Source organism: Malania oleifera, chromosome 5, assembly GCF_029873635.1.
Source record: "Malania oleifera isolate guangnan ecotype guangnan chromosome 5, ASM2987363v1, whole genome shotgun sequence".
NCBI lineage: Eukaryota > Viridiplantae > Streptophyta > Magnoliopsida > Santalales > Ximeniaceae > Malania > Malania oleifera.
Genome location: NC_080421.1, coordinates 38,666,993 through 38,688,928, shown reverse-complemented (window position 1 = coordinate 38,688,928; position 21,936 = coordinate 38,666,993). Strand labels below are relative to the sequence as shown.

General features: G+C 34.8%; 1 protein-coding gene across 2 annotated transcripts in view; it reads right to left on the bottom strand.

The window, feature by feature from the left end:
• LOC131156178 (mitochondrial ATP-independent inner membrane protease subunit 2-like) overlaps positions 1-18,071 on the bottom strand; it is a 42,797-nt gene extending 24,726 nt beyond the window's left edge. Inside the window, exons 1-3 of one of the 2 annotated variants that reach the window (XM_058109642.1) lie at positions 17,780-18,071; positions 11,803-11,975; positions 6,390-6,573 (exon numbers count right to left, since the gene is read on the bottom strand). In XM_058109642.1, the coding sequence (XP_057965625.1) occupies positions 6,390-6,573; positions 11,803-11,975; positions 17,780-17,851 (429 nt within the window). In that variant the 5' untranslated portion in view covers positions 17,852-18,071. The remainder of the gene's footprint in view (positions 1-6,389; positions 6,574-11,802; positions 11,976-17,779) is intronic. The other variant, XM_058109641.1, reaches the window with a different exon arrangement.
• Positions 18,072-21,936: the final 3,865 nt, after the last annotated feature.

The following is a 21,936-nucleotide window of genomic DNA, read 5'->3' as shown; positions in this document are numbered from 1 at the left end:
CTTATATTATTTTCAATCTGTGTTATGCCTAAATTATTATGTATATGCTCATTTCTTACTTTACCTTTTAATGTTAAACCACTTATCCACCTTAACATTCGCATCTCAACAACTTTTATCTTTTGTACATGTTGTTTCTTAGTTGTCCAACATGCTGAACCATAAAGCATAGTTGGCCTTATAACCGTTTTATAAAACTTTCCTTTTAATTTTAAGGGCATTCTACAATCACATAACACAACTGACGCACTCCTACATTTTACCCAACCTGTTTTAATTCTATGTACTACATTTTCTTCAATTTTTCCTTCAGCTTGCATAATAGATCCAATATATCTAAATCTATCAGGTGCTATAAACCTCTTGATTATCAAGTTTTATCTTCTCTTTATTTCTACTCCTTACATTACTGAAATTATATTTCATATATTCTATCTTATTCCTACTTATCCTAATCCCTTTAGACTCTAATGTGTACTCCAAAGTTCTAGCTTTCCACTCCGCTCTTACTATCATCAATTAACACAATATCATCTGCAAACAACATACACCAAGGAATCTCATTTTGGATATTTTTAGTTAGTTCATCAATTACTAAAGTAAAAAATAAGGACTCAAAGTAGAACCTTGATATACACCTACTGTGATTGGAAAATCTCTAGATCTCCTCCTACAATCCTAACGCTAGTCACTACTTTATCATACATATCCTTAATAACATCTGTAAGTCTACTGCACACTCCCTTCCTTTCTAAGACCTACAAAAGAACTTCCCTAGGTATTCTATCATAAGCTTTCTCTAGGTCAATAAAAACCATATACAAATCCCTCTTCTTTTCCCTTCCATTAAACTTCTTAAAAGATAAATAGCTTCTATTGTTGATCTCCCAAGAATAAAACCAAATTGATTTTCCAAAATCTTCGTTTCCTATGTTCAATTACACATAATTTCATCGTATGACTCAAAATCTTCATTCCACAATAGTTATTACAGTTTTGAATATCGCCTTTATTTTGTACAAACATACTAACGTACTTTTCCTCCGTTCTTCTGGAATTTTCCTGGTTTTTATAATAGCGTTGAATAGATTTGTTAACCAAATAATTCCTTTATCCCCTAAACATTTCCAATCTTTAATTGGTATTTTATGTGGTCCTATAGATTTCCCACTTTTCATCTTTCTTAATGTCATCTTAACTTCAAGGGCTCTAATTTTACGAATAAATCTCCTATTTTTAGTCTTCTCCTCATTTGTCACTTCCACATTCAATCTTTCATTTTGGTTTTCATTAAACAACTTATCAAAGTATCTCCGCCAAATCTCTTTTATGTCTTCTTTAAGTAAAACATTATCATTATCGTCCTTTATACATTTTACTTCACCTAAATCTTTGCCTTTTCTTTCTCTAGCTCTAGCAAGTTTGTAATGTCTTCTTCTCCTTCTTTTGTATCTAGTTTAGTAGATAAAGTATCATAAGCTCTATGTTTAGTTTCACTAATAGCCATTTTTGCATTTTTTTTCTTGTTTCTTCGTATTTTTCAAGATTTTCTATATTTCTACAATTTTGCCATATTTTATACCAATTCCTTTTTGCCTTAACTATTTTTCAGACTTCTTGATCTCACCATCAACTTTCTTTACTGCCTACATATCTTCCTTTGGACTCACTTAAAACCTCGTGTTATAATTGCAAAATTTGTCATTTTATTCCAAACAATATTTGCATCAACCTTATCCCCTACAACCCAATTACACTCTTTGTTCATTTTATCTTTGAATTTTACTATATTATCTTCTTCCAATTTCCACCATCTAGTACTCTTGTGTTGATTTATACTGCTCCTTTTCTTCCAATTTTTAACATGTACATCCAATACTAAGACTCTATGCTGAGTAGCCAAACTTTGATCTGGAATAACTCTACAATCCTTACAAGATAGATCATCCCCGTACTTAGTTAAGAAGAAATCTATTCGGCTTTTATTATACTCACCCTTGAAAGTTAAGTGTTCTTCTCTTTTTATAAAGCAAGTATTCAACATAACAAAATCGTAAGACATGGCAAATTCTAAGATTGTATTACCGTCCTCATTTTTATCTCCATATCCATGGCCTCAACGTATCCTCTCATATCCTAAATTATCCTTTCCAACGTGACCATTCAAATCAGCTCCTATGGATGTCTTTTCAGACATTGGTATCTCTTGTACAATAATATCCATATCTTCCCAAAATTGTCTTATAAGATTTTTTGCTAAGCCTATTTGGGGAGCATACACACTAATGATGTTCACTACCTCCAAGCCTAAAGCTATTCTGATTTTAATGATCCTACCCTTATTCTTTTAACATCTACTACATTATCTTTTAGGTCATTGTCTACAATAATGCCCACCTCGTTTTTACGTTTCTCTTTACCAGTGTACTACAGTTTAAATCCTTTTCAATTTCTCTTACTTTCTCTCCTATCCATTTCGTCTCTTGAAGACAAATAAGTTAATTCTCCTTATACACATTATTTCCACTATTTCCATACTTTTTCTCGTAAGAGTCCCTAAATTCCAAGTTGCTAATCTAATATTATTTTCTTGTGCTAACTTGTTAACCCTTTCCTTTTTATACTGACTTAGTTTATTCCCTTGACCTAAGTGAATATGGTAAGAATTCATGATAATAAGATCTAACAAAGTTTTACGCTAGCTATCAGCTACCTAACACAACCCTACTCCTTTATCCGGGTTTGGGACCGGCTATGTGTACAAGAAAATTGTATTACATAGGCAAAGTATACAATTGCATGTTTTTTTTTCACATAAAAAATTTTCTAAATCACACCCTACAACTAGTAGAAACCACACTACAAGACAATGCATTAAAAAAAATTAAATTTAAAGCATACAATGTGAATCCAGCTATATTACAATTAAAAAGAACCATGCAATAGTACTTTTTTTGAAAAATTTTGTATATTCCAAAACCTACAAATGAAAAACACAAAAAACACAAAATTGAATATACTAACTACTAAGACTACAAATCAAAAACACAAAATCTCCACTAGCAACCAACTATTCGAAAAATTTATTAATAATATTAATAAGCAGTGTTTTAAAAGGCAAAGGCGTAACGCGAGGCATTTTACCCTCTGCGAGGTGAGGCACAAGCCTCAAGTTGTTGAGGCGTAAGCATTTCAGGACTTTATTTTTAAAAATAATTAATATATAAAAAAATTTATATATAGTATAAAAATGAGAAAAATGTTAGAATAATGGAGAAACTAATAAAAACATAATTCTTAAGAGAGGGCAAAGGCTTCGAGAGAGAGCAGAAGCTTCGTCGAGCTTTGTCGGAGAGAGCAGAGGCTTCGAGAGAGAGCAGAGGCTTCATAGAGCTTCGTCAGAGGGAGCAAAGGCTTCGTTGAGGCTTCGAGAGAGAGCAGAGGCTTCGTCGAGGCTTCGAGAGAGAGCAGAGGCTTCGTCGAGGCTTCGAAAGAGAGAGCAGAGGCTTCGTCAAGCTTCATCGGAGAGAGCAAAGGCTTTGTTGAGGCTTCGAGAGAGAGCAGAGGCTTAGTCGAGCTTCATCGAGATAGCAAAGGCTTCGTTGAGGCTTTGAGAGAGAGCAGAGGCTGCATTCTAGGTTTTGGCAGGGATACCGAAAGGCGTACGCCTGGATGCTGAGGTGTAAAAAGGCGAGGTTTTTTGCCTGATGTGTACGCCTTCTCGCCTGAGGCTTACGCTTTTGTGGACTTGCACCTTTTAACTTACGCCTTGGTGTGTTTTTGCCCTAAAACGCCTCAAGGCGCGCCCTATTTATGCCTTTAAAAACACTGGTAATAAGAAAGAAATAACAAGAGAGGAGAAGATCTCACTGGTGACTGAAAACTAAAAGGAAATGACAACCGCTTGAAAAATACTACCGTAAGTATCCTTTGTCTCGGGAAATTTGATGCTAATGAAATCAATCGAAGAATATTTAAGCGAGGGATTGCAAAAATTCTTCAATCTAAATTCAAGATTCAAAATCAAGAATATTGAAGAAACAAGATTCCTCAACCCATAAATCTTTATTGCTTCTTTATTGATCTCTTGATCCATTGCATGCCACAATTGAATAAGAATCCTCTAAAAGCCACCAAAGCCAAATAAATTTGAATCCAAACAAAGGAAGATGAATAAAAGAATACCGTTTTTGCCATAGCATAACTTGAAGAATGTAGAAAAGACCCATGTCTCAAAATCCAAGAGAATCTTTACAGAAGGCTGATCTTTCCTGTTGCTACCATTAGCCCTAAACCCCTCGTCCATGGAGACAAAGAAAGAGATCAAGAAGACATGAAAAATCAAATCAAATTTCAGGACATGAAAATCCCTCACAGGGAAAAAAAACCGAAATGGGAAAGAAACTCAAGAAAAGCTAAAAAAAACACAACATGAAAATTGAGAGCTCCAAGAAGGAAAAACCCAACTGTTGCTATTAATTTCAAAATATTGAAGCTGTGTCTCAATCTGACTGCTGGCAGAGTTATTCATCCTCCAAAAAGACTGAATTTTTTTTTTCTTCCAAGATCCTGCAGAACAGGTCAAAATATCACAAAGCAAAATTAAGATACAGTGGAAATTTTCCCATTTCTCGCGTCTGGACTTATATTGCAATTCTTGAAGTATCGGAAGAACACTGGAAAATCCTTCAGATGTTCCTTGCTGGCATATAAGCGCATTGGCTGCTGGAAAGTTGAAATGTCTTGTAAGGAAGCGTGTGGTTGTGTGCTCTATTTGCACATAAGCACTGTTGGTAGTTGACAGAACCAGCCACCGGAAAAATAGACACCAGCACTGTCACCGGAACGCACAGAGAGAGAGAGAGAGAGAGAGAGGGGGACCCAAAACCTGACACCGGCACTATGTAGTTTTGAAAGAATCAAACAGAAAAATAAAGGAGAGAAAGGGAAGAGAAGAGGGGCCGCCACTGCTGGTGTCTGCAGTGATTATAGGGAAGGATTTAGAAGCTCAACAACTGTTGGATAAGGTGGGCTTGTGGCTGTCTGATCCTAGAGGAGAAGAGGTCTGGTTGGATGGTGGAAATAGAAAAGGCAGCAAGAATTGGGTAATGCAGTCATTCAAATATTTTGGTGTTTTGTTTAATTCTTCCTCAGAAGGTTGCTAAGTGGCTTTGAGCAAAAATTTAATGCCTTTGTATGGCATGGAAATGACTGAAATACTTTGGCCGTAAAGTAGGTTGGCCTCATGCCAATAAACCTTTTGAAGAAGACTTAGATTCAAGACTTCGGAAGATTGGAATAAAGGTGCTATTTTTAGAATGATTTGGAATAGTTTTTGTTGCAAGGATTTTCTTTGGGCTGCTGGAGGTCCACTCCTATAAAATAAAAAAGAAGAGTTGGTCTTTGAAAATTCCCCAATCTTTCCTGTATAAAGCATTTTGCAGGGAATGGCAGGAATACATTTTTATTTTTTGATAACTGCCACCCGTCTCATTGATGCAGTCTTATGGACTTCACGTAGTCAGGATTTTGATTTACCACGAGAAGCAAAAGTTAGATATTAATTTGTCAGATAATACCTGAATTAACCCAAGTTTCTTTGCCTGTCCAGATTTACGTTCTAAGACTCCAATTGAGCTTCTTCCTGTCATTGGTTCTGAAGATGAGTGGTCTTGGGAAGCTGATTCATCTGGTAGTTTTACTTTCAGATCTGCGTGAGATTGTGTGACAATCAAAGCCCCCTTTGGTTAAGATATAAAGTGATTTGGTAAAAGAATATCCCAAAAAGCATGTTTTTCTTTCATGGCTTGTTTTTCATATGGACTTCTTATAAATTGGTAAATTGATGATTAAGAAGCGATTGAGAAGTTCCTCTGAATATTTATTTCTGCAGCTCTGATTCAGAAAGAAGGAATCATCTTTCCTTCTGCTTCTCTTTTGCAATATATCGAAACATCTTCACCAACTGCTTCATGAATAATGCTAATACCGAGTGAAATACTGATCGAGTTGGCTTTGGAGGGTTTTTCAGGAATTCTCTCCACTCTTATCAAGAAGGGCTGCTGCCATGTATCACAATTGGAGGACTAGAAATCAAAAACTGCATGACAAGCTGCCTGAATCTGAAGCTGCTGTAAGCAGAATCTTATTTGATGTAAAAGGTAGGTTAATGGGTAAGAATATAAAATCTAGTGTCTGTAATGGTAGCTCTAGCCAACGTGGGACTTGGTTGTACATGTGTACTGATACACACATGCATTTTCCCCCTATGCTAATATATTTCAATTGGCTGGTTACTCATAAAATAAAAAACAAACAAACCAATAAACATACGAAAAGTATCCATAAAAATTTAAAAGATCACGTTTGAATAAGAAACATCCATATACCTTGGGTTTCAAAGTTTCATTGTCAGCCAACACCCAGCACTGATCCTGTTCAAGAACAAAAGGCTCATCTTTTTCATCTGTAGACACCATTTCATACCCTTCAATGGCTGCCAATCTTCGAACCAGATAACCACTTGATTTCTCAGGATCCTTCAAAACTACAACATCTCCAACAAAAACACGACTACCAAAGATGTACACAGTCAGGGAAGCATAAAAACAAAAGCATCCAAAAATATGAAGAAATGTTCAAAGACTGTAAACAATTTTTAAATAGAGGGGGAAAAAAAATCAATGTTTGAGGTCATGGATTTATAATTTTGAATCAATCATAATTTTCTATAGACAATATTCAAAGTTTTCAAACAGTGCACGGCTTATTAAATTTTCTATCAAGGACATACAAACACATAAAAGAGATGGCAAAAATAATTATTAAAAAACCCTTTCATCCTTTTGCAACTCTACAAAATATGAACATGTAATCTTGAAACAACAACCAATGGAATCAACACTGAACTTTGCATATTTATGCTTTGGCCATCAAGTGCCACAGCAATAAAAAATCCTTTCATTAAGCCTTGTGATTGGCAAGATCTGCTGGGCATTGAGCCTGCTCTATGAAGTTGCATTCCCTCTTTCAGATTGGGAAGCAGATTAATTATACAACATTGGAAGTTTGATAGCTTGTGGTTTTATTGCAGGCTTGCATTTTCTTGTCAAACACAGACTGCTCCCATTTTAGCTAAGATGAAGTTTTAAAGTGGAAAGCTGGTGCCGATGTGAACATTTGTAGCAACAAAATCAAAAGCTTAAATACAGAAAATTGCAAGACTGAAGGTTCATAGGAGATTGAGAGGCAAGATAATTTAACTCTGGAATTTAGGATCTAGAATGATTACAGGGAAGAAACCGAGAAAATAGAACAATCAAGAAAAGAAAGAGGCCTTCAAACTTCTACACAACAAAAACCAAAGAAAGAAAAGAGGAAGCACATTTATGAGCAAAACCAGCAGCAATGGAAATGATCCTAAATAATGATACCGTAGAAAGCATTCCCATGAAACCTCATGAAACCTACATGTTTAAAGAAAAAATTTCATTTGACTACAATTCTGAATTCCTCATATATGAAGAAGTCTCTGGGTTTGTTTCCAAAGTATTTTCCAATACATTCAAGGACAAATTGTAAGAGAAAAAAAAAAAAATTCTGCACATTCACAGTTGTGAATGACAGGCTTCCCAGTAATTGATTAGCCATGGACTATAGAACTAGAGGCTTTATAATACATAAGTATCTGAATATTAGCACTTAGTGCAGCGGTGAGCATAAAAGACAACCCTTGGAAGTTCTTGAAGTCCATCCTTCTTCAAAATATAAAAAATTAATATAAATAAGCAAAAGATATAAGGCATACAACATAAGGACTCCAAGAGGTAGAACCCATACACATAAAAAACAATTAAAGTATCTAAACAACAACAAAACCAAGGCTCAGTCCCACTAAGTGGGTTCGGTTATATGAATCTTTTTCCGCCAACTTATGCGATCATGGACCATTTCTTTTGATAGATTCAAGGATATTAAATCCTTACTCACTATTTCCTCCCAAGTTATTTTAGGTCTACCCCTACCCCTTCAACTGCCCCCCACAGTAACTAAGTCACTCTTCCTCACAGGTGCACTATGTGGCCTACGTTGCAAGTGTTCATACCATCTGAGTCGTCCCTCCTTTACCTTATCTTCTATAGGAGTTACACTAAGTTATCACGAATATGTTCATTCCTTAATTTATCTTTCAATATGTCACTCATCCAAGCATTCTCATCTCGGTAACTTTTAAATAGGACAATATTGCAAAGGAGAACTTAACCATGGGAAGCATGGCTGCAGTCCATTAGAAGGAAAGCTACAGCAATCTAAAAGATTTGTAACACATTGAAATTGTTAAGGGAATCACACCATACTGATGCATCTGAAGTATGATCGTAGACAAGATGGTTAGATTCATCAAAGTGCAGGAGGAATCATTTAAAAAAAAATGAACAATAAATAACAAAAGAAAAAGTCGCAGCAAATGAAGTCATAGCGCAGCACAAAGGCATAATTTCCCATAGTGTGCTTATTCATAAAGAGAACACCCTCATAGCTGAACATGGACCTCACAATGCCCAAGTGGACTCCCTGCAACCACAACATGGCATGCCAACAGAATCTTCACTGCAATAATTGCCCATGGTTATTTTTATGGAATTGCAGCCTTAGGCAAGCTTCATTGCACATCTGAAAGACTGTAAATCCCCTTGAACAACCACAAATTTAGCCATGTCCCAAACCCATAATATGCACTTGTTCAGGTGCAAGGTCCTAGAAGTTCTAAATAAGGCTTCTAACTGTCAATGACAGCCTGGCAAGCCATTGGAACAGCAGCAGCGCGGCCAAAAAATGGCAATAGACAGTCGGGCAGAGTATCCTCAAATGGTGGAGCAGTGAAGAGGCAAGCCCTCCATACATCTACAGACAATAATGCCTGAGAATTCAGCGTATGCTAAATGGACATGTCCCTTCAGTGTTGAGCAATATAGTCAAAAAGCAGCACACTCCAGACAATATGCCCCTTTATCACCTGGGCGCCAGATCCTTGCATTTCCATTTAAATTTGATTTTATATATACTAACTGCAAAAGGAAATGACATAAAAAATAGAGCTACATCCTATAATTCTTGTAGCATAATTATTAAGAAAAAAAAAACATATACACACACATAAGTTTATGTTTACCCAATTCCTTTGTTTGGCTTAGCATTAGTTTCATGGCTTTGAAGTACTACGGAACATTTTGGATCAAGTTAGGGCAAGTGAATATGGGGTTGACCAAGTCTAGAATTTGTCTAAATCCGGAAGCCTTCTGTTGACTAAAATTCAGCTGAGGCCTTAAAGGCCCTACTCTGTAAATAAATAAATAAATCTTAGCACTTTAACTTCTAATCATTCTTAGGCAAAATCAAGTTAAAGGAGCCTCAATTTTAATTAAATATCCCTGAACATAAAATTGTAGTATCAAACTATAATGAAATTAAAGTTGACCTGTTATTTTTTGAAGTTTCAAAATTATAACTGTTTTAATTCAAATGGGATGCATTTCCTTATATGTAACTAAGTAAATAAAAAGGAGAAAATGATTTACTTATGGTTTTATAAATATGTTTGCTGGAACCATATCATATTAATAACTTTAACATTGATGATAGGATTTCAATGAAGGCACTCAATTTATACACATTTCACCTTATGCAAGGGGCATCATAACCTTAAGATTTTAATGTTGCTGATAGGTTTCAACAAGGCGTTCATTATGCACCTTGCAACATGTGCTTTCACTGGGAGCTTGAGAAGTGCTAGGTGTAACCTAATTGCACCTGAGGGCCTGATACGCATTTATGCAAAGGGCATGATAACCATAAGATTGTAATGTTGATGATAGGTGTTCTAAGTACCAGAGGCTAGCCCCTTGTCTAAAAGCTTGAAAATCTAGGCCTGCCCCTCTTTACACTTGAGGGCCTGATGCACACCAGAATTCTTTTGGCTACAGTAGTCCAAAGGCATTATTCCATAAAAGGTAAATGGAAACCAATGCAGCATATATTCCATCAATCCCCTGCTTTCATGAATTTAAGTGCACGAGCCCAAGGCCGCTGGGCTGGGAGGCGCAACCACTACCAAACCACCAAGCTTCACAATCAATTTATAAGCATTTCACCTTATGCAAGGGGCATCATAACATTAAGATTTTAATGCTGCAGACAGGTTTCAACAAAGCGCTCATTCTATGCATCTTGCACCATGTGCCTTGACTGGGAGCTTGAGAAGTGCTAGGTGTGCACCTCATTGCACCTGAGGGCCTGATACGCATTTATGCAAAGGGCATGATAACCATATGATTGTAATGTTGATGATAGGTGTTCTAAGAACCAGAGGCTAGCCCCTTGCCTGGATCTTGCACCAGGTGCCTTGACTGGGAGCTTGAGAAGTGCTAGGTGTGCACCTCATTGCACCTGAGGGCCTGATACGCATTTATGCAAAGGGCATGATAACCATATGATTGTAATGTTGATGATAGGTGTTCTAAGAACCAGAGGCTAGCCCCTTGCCTGGAAGCTTGAAAAGCTAGGCATGCACCTCGTTGCACCAGAGGACCTGATGCACACCAGGAATTCTTTTGACTACAGTAGTCCAAAGGCATTATTCCATGACAGGTAATGGAAACCAATGCAGCATATGTTCCATCAATCCCCTGCCTTCATGAATTTAAGTGTACGAGCCCAAGCCCGCTGGGCTGAAGGTGCAACCACTACCAAACCACCATGCTTCACAATCAGCTAAACATACGACCTTTGGAAGGCGTCCCATGCACCAAATATCCGAGACTCCTAAATAAGATCAAAGAATATTCCTTCCCTTCTTTATCAGCTTTGCACAGTAGCCATGCTTGTGCATAATTCCAACTTAGTAAAATGATTTCAAGAGAAAACTACCCTAAAGGTGGAGTCGTGGAGAACAAATGAGAGAGCAAAATCCAATTCATTCCTTCTTGCCTTGTGCAATGCTCACACAACTATCCACGGTCAGCAGGAAAGCCCCGCACTTTTCCCAACACTTGTACCCCAATCCATGCTCTTTAAGGCACCAACTCGGTCCCCCCCCCCCCCTTCCCCGGGAGGATGGTTGGAGACAAGATTTTTTAAAAAACCCTAATATTTTTTGTACCTCTTGCAAGTCTCAAAAAACAATATCTTCATATCCATTTCACAATGCCTCATTTTCAAAGTTCCAAGTAGTGCCCTAAATCAATTTTTGGATATGGGAACCCACTACAATATTTAGATTCATATGCTGCTATATAGCTGGTGCAACACAAATTTTAAATTTCACATCTCTCCCTCCTCCAGTAAAGTTCGTCAATTTCTTCCTCTGACTTGCATATTTACCAAAAATACAGAAAGTCTACAAGTGTCCCAATAAATGCTTATTATTAGGAACGGGATTCCAAAACTCATGCAAAAGCATGAGATGGAATATATCAAGTAAGATTTGAAATTTCAGATTACACAAGCAGTTACAACACTCATATGAAACTCGTATGAGGCCAATGGGTCATCAAATAAAATTCAATTGATTTTGTTGTTCTGCGTGCATAATATGACAATATTATAGACCGCAACAAGAGGGATATGCATACATGACCAGAGAGTGCTTTTCCGGAAGCTGCTCAAGAAAAGCTTATCTCATGCAACAGTAAATGAAAGTTTAATTCACAAAACATAAATAAATGAATAAATAAATCAAACAAGCGAAAAATAGGCACACATTTAAATAAAAATTTTGAAATTTCTCTCATAAGTAAATATCACCTTGGATTTGCAGCAGGTATTTTTCTGACAAGAAGAGTTCCCCCCTGGCCCCCAATTGCCGGAGCCATCTCCTCTCCCTTATTCCAATGCATGAAAGTCAATTTTCCTTGAAAAACATTTTTCCACACAACATCACCTACTTCTCTGTCAGTTATTTGACCTCTTTTATAGCTCTGCATTGCAAAGAAGGTTCAATGAGAAAAGTGTACAAAAGAAGCAGCTCCAACAGCCACCATTCATAAGTATAAGATAAAAGGCAAACAAAAAAACATTTACTAAACTACAGCAGAAAAATCAATTCCTTTTCTGGGAGGCGGGCTTGAGGGTGGGGGGTGGTGAGAGCAGAAACTACAAAATTAAATTTTGCCAGCAGTCATAACTTTAAAAGGAACAGAATGACAAATGTCCCAACCATCCAAGCAGAAAACCAGCGAATACTGGAAGATGATTAAGAATATTGTTCTACTTAATAATCAGTTAATGTAATTGATCCACAAGCTAAGTCAATTTTTCAAATAACTTTTACTGGTGCTCCAGTAGTGACTATTGCACAAGCTTTTCACATTGCTACAGCAGATTAGGATTTTTTGTCTTTTTTTCAGTTATTATCTTTAGGGCACAATGAAAGATTGAGACTAAACCAGTTTAAAGATATTAAGATTTTATGCTACATAAGGACTTCTAATTGATGTAAGGAGACAATTCAGATGTTTTCTTTTAATGGAAAAAAAAAAGAAATATAATGCGGAAGAAGAGAGAGAAACCAACCTAAGAGAGGACACGAAATCCTCAAAAGAAAAAACAACCAACCAGATGTATTTTGAAATAATATTCTGAAAAGATACATTCCTCCTTCACTGGGTTTAGATATTAGAATTCAAAAACCAGCCCCTTGCCAAGTATTTCATTCTATTGCTCTCCCTTTTGATTTTCTTACTCTCTTTCAACAAATCCTGGCAGCTTGTTTTCCCATCCATTTAGTATTAGCACAAAAGACTGATTCTAAAATTGCTGTGTCAGTAAAAGGAAGTGTTACTAGGTCAAACCAACACGACAAATTTTAGAGATTTGAATGATGACAGAGCAACTTCTGCAAAAAATGGGGATCAAACAGGAACAAGAGTGGAGATACCAGAAAGAATCTGCAACACTTCAAACATAAAAGAAGGTAGTCTTGAAGATGATAGTTCCACAGATTGAGACTATCAATTGCGATGGAATTCTTGAATATTGGATTCTCCACCAATCTATGATGTTTACCCTAATGAATGGAAGTAAGTTCTTCACTTTATGGTCCAGCAGCCATTCAAGAAGAGGGAATGTTTTCAAGTGCTTCATGAAAGTCCCACTATGTTACCTGTTATCAATCCATTTTCTTTTAATCGGAATACCACGCACAAGCTTTATAAAAGTCCGCGTAGAGAAGAATTGGGGTTATCAAATTCCTCAAATATATGACCAGGTTTGGGGAGATTTTACAGCATTTGATAGTGCCAAAAAAAAATATACAGAAACTAAAGTTAGGTTTAGTTTGCCCTTGTGCCCAATGAAAAGGAATTGATGAAAAGAAGCTGAATTAGGTTGTTTAAAATTGTTTGGTCCCCTGTGAAAAAAAGTCATTAAAATGAAAAAGCTGATCCTAAGTGTGGCAAAAGAAAAAAGTCATAACATGTCAAAGTTATTTAAAATGACCAAACAGGATAAGTTAATTTAGGAGACTTCCTTTTTATAGAAAAAGAAATTTTCATTAAAAGGAAAAGAATTAACAAGAAAATTTAAAAGACATAATTAATGTGCAGATAATTTTGTAATATTTGAAAAAATACACCGGTGAAATAGAATAATCTGCTATAAAGATGTTAGCTTCTAGCTTTTAAAAGCTCCAAAACTGTAACTTATAAAAATTCTCAAAAAAAAAACAAAAAAAACAAAAACAAAAACTAGCTTTTTAAAAGCTAAAAAAGCGGCTTACTAAACGTGTTATACCCAGCTTTTACAAAGAAGGAGCTCATCTAAAAAAATAAAAAATAAAAAAAGGGGCTAAAATCACCCTTAGTGCAGATGGATTTGTTAATTTTTTTTCATTCAAAATAGACTACTTAAAAAGCCAAGTGAGTATAACCAACAGGGATTAAAGAGGGGTTTTCTTGGATAATTTCAGTTTTTTTATTTTTTATTACTTTCATTATTCCTTTTTTTTTTTCCTTTTTCTTTTTGAGGATTTAGTATCCTCGCTCTGATTGTACATTCTCTTTCTTAAGATATCTTCTTTTTTATCCAAAAAAACAAGCGAGTATAACCAATGAAAAAATCAATTGCTATGTATATATATATATATATATATATATATGTTATCAGCTAAGAGATAAATAATTTATTAAATAGGTGAAGCCATCAAGGGGATGCAACTCAAGTACAAGAGAAAATGAAAACAGAAAAATCAATTGCTATATGTGCAAGAGTTTTCACGAATACATTCATGCAGAGGAGTAAACTGTTCTTTGATGCAGACACCATAGAAAGAACAGCCTGAAAGAGTTCTCCCTCTTCCAACTTGGGGAGATATGGAGGAGAAAAAATTAAAAAAAAATGCTACTGTTCTCAATAGAGTAGTGTGAGCACTATTCATGCAGCTGTAGCACAAGTACTATTCAGGCCACTAGCAATTTTTCATTTGAGGGTTCTATCAAAAAACAAGTATTAGGGGGTTTATGTCTCTTGAATTCCTGTAGGGGTATTCGTGAGAGTTGAGGATTTTTCCAGGCCTGGTGTTAGATTTTAATTAAGATGTTATAGTATAAAAGTGCACCTAAGGCAGCAACTCAGATTTTGATGATATTGGATAGTGAAAGTTATTCTCTTTCTTCCCCAGGCTGTGTAACCTAGAAGTTCTAGTCCTTGACAGAGATTTTAATATCTCTTTGCTATTCCTGATCTCTAAATATCTCCACCAACTACCTGAGCTGTGTTTGTGGGATTTTCTTGCATCACTAATGCAACTTGAACTTGAAATCTATACATGGTAATGGATTTAATTATTATGTGTGCTTTAATGATATCACTCCATCCTGAAACTAACAATTCGATTCTATGCTTGTCCTTTGCAGCAGAGTATCATTATAAACTATAAATTTTCCCTATCATTCATGTTAGTTTTCTTAAGCTAGACAATCAATATAATTTAAATAAATTATAAAACAGGTCAGCCTAATTCACAAGGCTCCCACTCTTAGGGTCTTGGGAAAGTAACACCCTTTTTGGATGGGCTGATTCCTTGACATAAGCTTGCATCATTGCTCCAATTTGAATAACAATTTCTAAAACAAACCAGAAAAAAAAAAAGAAGGTAAATTGTTTCAAGTGACCTATGCAAGTGAAAGTCCTCCTATCTATGCACAAAAGCACCAGGGAAGTGGTTGCTGCTACACAGAAGCTTATACAAACATGTATTTATATGAAATGTTTTCCCAAAGTGAGAATTCGTTATTTAATGAAAATGCATAGGAATGGAATTTAGGGACTTGGGCCCAAGTCATACCCTTCAGTAAATGGGACAAGAACGATGAGAAGAGAGATTAGGAGGTGAGAAATTTGACAAAACAGAGAGAGAGAGAGAGAGAGAGAGAGAGAGAGAGATGAGAATTGTTGGAACTACATCTAAGTACAGGAACAATTTAAAATAGTATTGATGCATATGTTTCCTCTTGTACAAGATTTCTTACAATGAGACCTCTATCGCGCCAATTTGTTGCATTTGGTTCAAGGAATGTCCATACCTTAGAACACAACACACATAATATAGGGATTTGATAGCTTACAAAAGAAATGGTACTTGCATCCTAAAACAAATGACAATGCAACATTTTATATGGATCCATAAACATGGAATAGATCCTAAAACAAATGACAATGAAACATTTTATATTGATCCATAAACATGGAATAGACAAGGAATGATTTTTCCAAATTTAACTATTCAATTTTGGTTGGAATAATACAAACTTTGGCATGAATGATTTTCATTTAATTTTTTATATCCCTACACAATTTCTATTTCATGCTCACCTTATTCCATTGTATTCCTAGAAATAGATATTTCATAAACTAAACATAACTTAAAAGTTCTCACGCCCCCTTAAAATTCTATTTCCATTCAAACAAGGACTCAACCAAAAGGACACAATAAACCTAGGACTAAACACAAAAAATTAAGAATGAAACAGCAAAATAATTATCTTAAATCCTCCTAATTTAATAGAAAATTTCTTCCTTGTGATGATGAGTCTTCAAATTGTTGGGGTGGACACAAACTCTATCACTTTTTTCATTCATGTCAATATCTAAAACAATTTAGCCAAGTACTATATCACAGAAAGGAGATGGTGTCCAAGTAAGAAAGGGTGGCCGAGTGCATGGCCCACGCAAATGCTATCTTGATTAACACCTTATTCAGATCCACTTGACCACCCTTATACCAATCATTTCCCCACATCACTAAACTATCAACAATGAAATCTTGCCGATGCACAATCATAAGGACAGAGGCACATATATAACAGATAGACTTCACTTTGGCAACACTGGTCACACTCGGCCACAGCATAAACCATTCAGCCTTACATAATTATTTATGTTTGATGTCTTATATAATTATTTATTTTTTCATACCATTCAGACAAAAATAAGTATTTACCGTTGTTTTTTTCATTGGTCGAGTGGTCCCCTACTTGATAAAAGGAGGGATAAACAGCATGGCATCATTTTTTTTTTTTTTCCTATTAATGAAAGCAAGAAGACCAAAAAGTTGCTTCAGAGTAGGACTGTAGGAGATCTTTTAAGGCACTTTCTCCAGATGTATGTCTTCTTTCCTTTAACAATTGAGAAACATCATCCCATTTCTTTTTGCACTGATTTTTCTTGGAAAGTGTGGAATAAGCTACTTGGTTTATTGGGAGGGGTTGGGTCTATCAAGATATGGTGGAGAAATTTTTGGCAATTTCCTTCAATGATTTTGGTAGGAAAAAGGATATGTAACATTACAGAGACGCTTTTATTTTGCAGCGGTGTGGAGTTCATTGTTGAAACTTAACGCTCACATTTTTCTAGGAAGAAGCTGGATATTTTGCTGTTATGGGAACAGATTCATCATCTGCCTTTGTAATGGTGTGTTGGTTCTAGGTAGTTTAAAGGAGTGAACTTCTCAAATATCCAATGGGATTGGTTCTACTTGGGTTTGATTGGTGTTTTTTGCTTTTCCTTTGTTGTCTTCATTTTTTGTTTTACTTTCCATTTTTTCTTAGGTGGATTTCTTATTCTCTTTTTTGTACATTCCTAATCTTTTAATGAAATCTTCTTCTGCTCTCAAAAAATCAAAGCAAGAACACCATCATTGTCCCATCAAGTGCTCTGTTTGAAACCAATTTTGTTTATAATGCAGATTTCTAAAACACCCTTACACATCGTTGATTAGCACAAGTGCTCATTTTGCTTTCAAAACATAACTTACATGTACAAACACACAGTTTTACTAAACTTTGAAGGTAATTTTAATTTCAAGCTCCAAAATTGATGCAGTTTTTTTCGTTTTAAAATGAAAAAAAAAAATGTATTTCCAATATCATCAACAAGCATTGCCCCGTAACAGACCATATAGACATGCACAAATCCAACCTCAAACTGCACCAGAGTCCATCTAACCTGCATGCGCCGGGGAAAAAAAAGAGCTCAATTGGGAAAATAATTAGGACAAACTACGGCGTGTGATTATTCATGCAAATCCACAAACTATGGACCCAGAATGAAAGAACGTTTACCAACAAAAAAAAAAACTCGAGGCAATGATTCAAAAAAATGGACAATACCGCCAGAAAATTAAAGGAATAAAACTTCTAATCGTATGGAGAACCATCAATCTACATTGAAAACATCAACAATCGACGATACCCAGTTGATAATATTGAGAGAAAGGGAGAGATACCTTCCAGCTAAGAGAGACGGAGTATTCGAGCTTGTGCGCAATATATCGACACCAAGTCGAGAGGGAAACCATTGAAATTGAGAGATTATGGAGGTGCAGAGCTCCAGCATCCCCCCTCTTCTAAAACCCTTCAGGCTTCGTCCCTTCTTTATTTTATTTTTGACTTAATTATCTTCCCCGTCTACCACCGTTAAAATTTAATGCGAGTTTGGGAGTTTTTCCCTTATTTATTCCCTTTTTTTAAAATAATATATTAAATAATATATTTTTTTGAGAAAACAATTGATTTTGACGTAATTTCATTACTCCAAATAATCATTACTTTAAGTAATTAGTTTTGTTATGTGTCATTTTAAAAATTTGTTTTACAAAAAAAAATATTATTTAATATATTTTTAAAAAAATAATAATAAAGGGGAAAAAACTCTCCAAGCTACCGTCAGTTTTTAATTTCTCAAAGCTTAAGTAAAAAGGTCCTTTGATCAGATTTTTCAAGAACCCAACTCCCAAGTTGCATTTGATTTTGCAGCAATGAAGCTTCGCTGCCATGGAAGCCGCTCGATAGAAGATAAGAAGTCACAGGTTTTGTTTCTTTTGTTATTTTTATTGCATTTTTGGAGAAGAAATTTCTCAATGTACGATTAGTTTGATTGGTTACTGAGAAAGTGTAGGAAATTGATTTTTCTTATTATTTTAAAAAAAAATTCGTTGACTAGAACATGGGGAATAACATCAGTTTTGTCAAAACAAACAGCAGATGGTTTTAAGAGGAAAAAAAAATGGGGACGAAGGACCGACGTTGATGTGGGAAGTTTGCGAAGATGGCAAACGATATTGATTTGGATAATCAGAGGGAAGCTGGGAACAGAACCGTTGAGGCACCCCCAGACTTGACTCTACCTCTGCTGAAATATCAGAAGGAATGGCTGGCCTGGCTGGAATCCTTGTGGATGAAATGTTAAGTGTTAAATTATATCTTTTGTGGAAAAATATTTCTTGAAATGACACGTGGCAAATCTAGATTACATCAAAGTTATTTCTAAAATTATTTTCTCAAAAAAAGTATTATTTAATATATTTTTTAAAAAAATAAACAAATCAGGAAAAAATTCCCAAATTTAGTATGGTTAAAGATTAAGAAAGTGAGAAATTAAAAACAAAAATTAAAAATTATGAATAAAAATAGAAATTACATATGTAATATAGAAAAAAGAATTTTGTCATACTCATAATTCAAAATTAAAATAAACTTAAAAAATTCAGCGCATTTATTTTTGTTTTAGGATAAACTAAAAACTAATTACTGCGCCATATGTTGATTATCCTAAGATTTGTCAATTTAACAATCACTATTAAGTTTTAATAATTTGGGTATTAAAAATAACTTTAAAGTGTGAACAAATTAAAACATTATTAGGATGGCAAAAAAATGCAAAGCACACTTTGATAAGATAATAAATTGCTCTTCAACGTATAAAGTCAAAATTATAGTAGTTCTCCGGGCGATAAAATATGCTTGATTATTAGGCTCCTCATTAAGAATGATTCAACTCATTTTATCCCATTTATAAGGAACCATATAAAGTTTTAGCAATAGAGACTATTTTCGTTGTGTTCATCTAACTATTAGAGTCTCTTCAACTTCCCTTTGAATTGAATCATTCATGAAGAGTCAGAACCTCTTTAACTCCATACATGTGACTCTCTGATGAGTGCATAAAAGTCTAATCTGAACATTACTTTTTCTTGTTTATTTGCTAATTTATAAGGACAATTTGAATATGTTAGTGGTAAGTTTCTAACTTAATCTTCATTTTATAAAGTTTTTAATTCCAATTAATTTTCAATGATTTTATGATAGGAATGAAGTTAAGAAGATTTAGAAGTCAACCCTTAACATAGATGAAGAAGATCAACCACCTAAATTGGAGGAAAGAATATTGGATATGATAGAATCCTGTTTTGGAAGAGTATCTGCGCACCGTTCGGTATTTTCATCATAACTATCTCATCCGATATTGGTTTTAGGCGATTCAAGTTGCGTTGAAAACCTTATGTAATGGGCTACAATTTATCCTGAAATAGCCTTTTGTTAGTTCAGACTTTTACTAGATCAAAATAAAGGTATTTCAATTTGTTTTTAATCCATATTGTTGGTCTTCAATGTTTATATATTTTCTATTTATTGTTCATCAATTGTTATTTGTTTTATTTCGCGCTAGAATATTCATATATATGAATCTCGTCATGGATTCAATCATGCTTTTTCCATAGAATTGTAAGGATCCATGAATATGTTCAATACAAACTATTAATTTTGTTAAATTACTCCTCTACTGCGATATTGTCTCCGGATATATTGTCGGTATTAGATTTTGTTAACAAAGTTAATACCTTTTGAGTTCTAAACGAGATGAATAATATTTATAAAATTTACTTTTGAATTTATCAAAGATTTGTAATTCTACATCTTTCGATTGGGGATTTGAGATGTGAAATCTCCGGTTGAGAAAACCAATGGGTTAAAAATAGATTGATAATATGATTTGTAAGAGGGATTCCTGATGCCTTGACTCTTGCAAACTTGATTTTTCATCCATAAAAATAATCTTAGTTTTAAATCTTTCAAAAAAAAAAAAGTCAGTTGTTTTTTCTTTAAAAATCATTTACTATTCTTTTTTTTCTTTATTTGCCCATTTGTGTTCCTTTTTCCATCTCCCTGTGGAATCGACACCCCAAAGTTGTGCTACAATTGCCGCATTATTCTTTGGGCGTAATCACTCTCCAACCCTTTCTGTTAGCCTTGGTAACTACACTATCATGGTTATATATGTTTTGATGATATTAACCTATATGTTATTCATAGTACACTCCATATTTGCAAATCATGTTTAGTACAAGTTCCAGTGACGAATACATGAAATACTAAAATCAAAGGCAAAGATCGGACCGAGTAGAAGTTCGAATAGGAAATATCAAATGGTCAATCACTCGAAAAGGACTCAAACACAACCAACGGAAGGTTAATTGTTAAATTATATGTAATAAAGGTTGTGTGAGGTAGGAACATTTTGTAACTCTTGCGGGTGTGTTTCTTGCATGATTTCTGAGTAAAAGTTGAGCAAATACATGCATACTAGGACACGTGAGTACATATAATTTCACCTAACGTCACAAACTCAACTTTAATAGTTTTCAAAGTTAAAATCAAAGAGCTTGTCAAAAGAATCCCAAACTCAAAATATGTTTTCAAATGGACATGTTTTTAACATCCTAGTTTTAAGAACATTTTTATACTTAGTCCCGATTGTGTCAAAACGAGCTTTATGTCCTGAGTACTCAAGAAAGTCAAGTATATTTTTGTAAAAGACATACTAAGCATATATGATATCAAAAAGAATTTTTAAATGTGTTTTCATAAATAAGATATCTTATATTCAAAAGAAATTTCTTAAGGACAAGTTTTTAAATTATATTAGTGTTATAATCTTTTACAAACTTGGTCCTGGTTAAGTTTAAAACCTCAGTTATGCACCTATCAAGTTTCCTAAACACCTTTTGGTATTTAAGGCATAACTTTTTCTAAAAAATTCCAAAAAGGACAATCTTGGTGTCTCTGAAAAGCAAAGAAAAAATCTCACAACTTTCATGTTGATGACATTTTCTAATTCAAGGTACTCATCGATGATTGCGTGCAACTTGTCGACAAGTCACTAGTCGACGAGTGGGGGTCACTAGTCGACGAGACGCATTGTGAACAGCACAATAACGGCTAGAAAACAACTAGTTTCTTTTGGGAATTGCTCACAATGGTCCAATAACATCTAGTAAGGGTTTTTGGCTATAAATACAAGTCCATAGACTTGTTTAGCATGGTTTTGGTGATTTATACAAGTTTATAGTGAAAAATATCTTTTTATTCAAAACCTAAGCACTTTGCATATTAATTCTTCATTTCAAGTGCTCATTCTCTCTTGCTTACTTATCTTGTGTGATTCAATCCTAGAGAGAATTATGTGAGTTTTGATTGTTATCAACTCAAATTAAAGAAGCACCTCTTTGTAAATCATCTTCTTGGTTGTAAAGGTTCTTTGTGAACCATTTGGTGAAGGTTCTTTGTGAACCAAAGGCTCTTTGTGAGCGGGTAGGAATTTGTT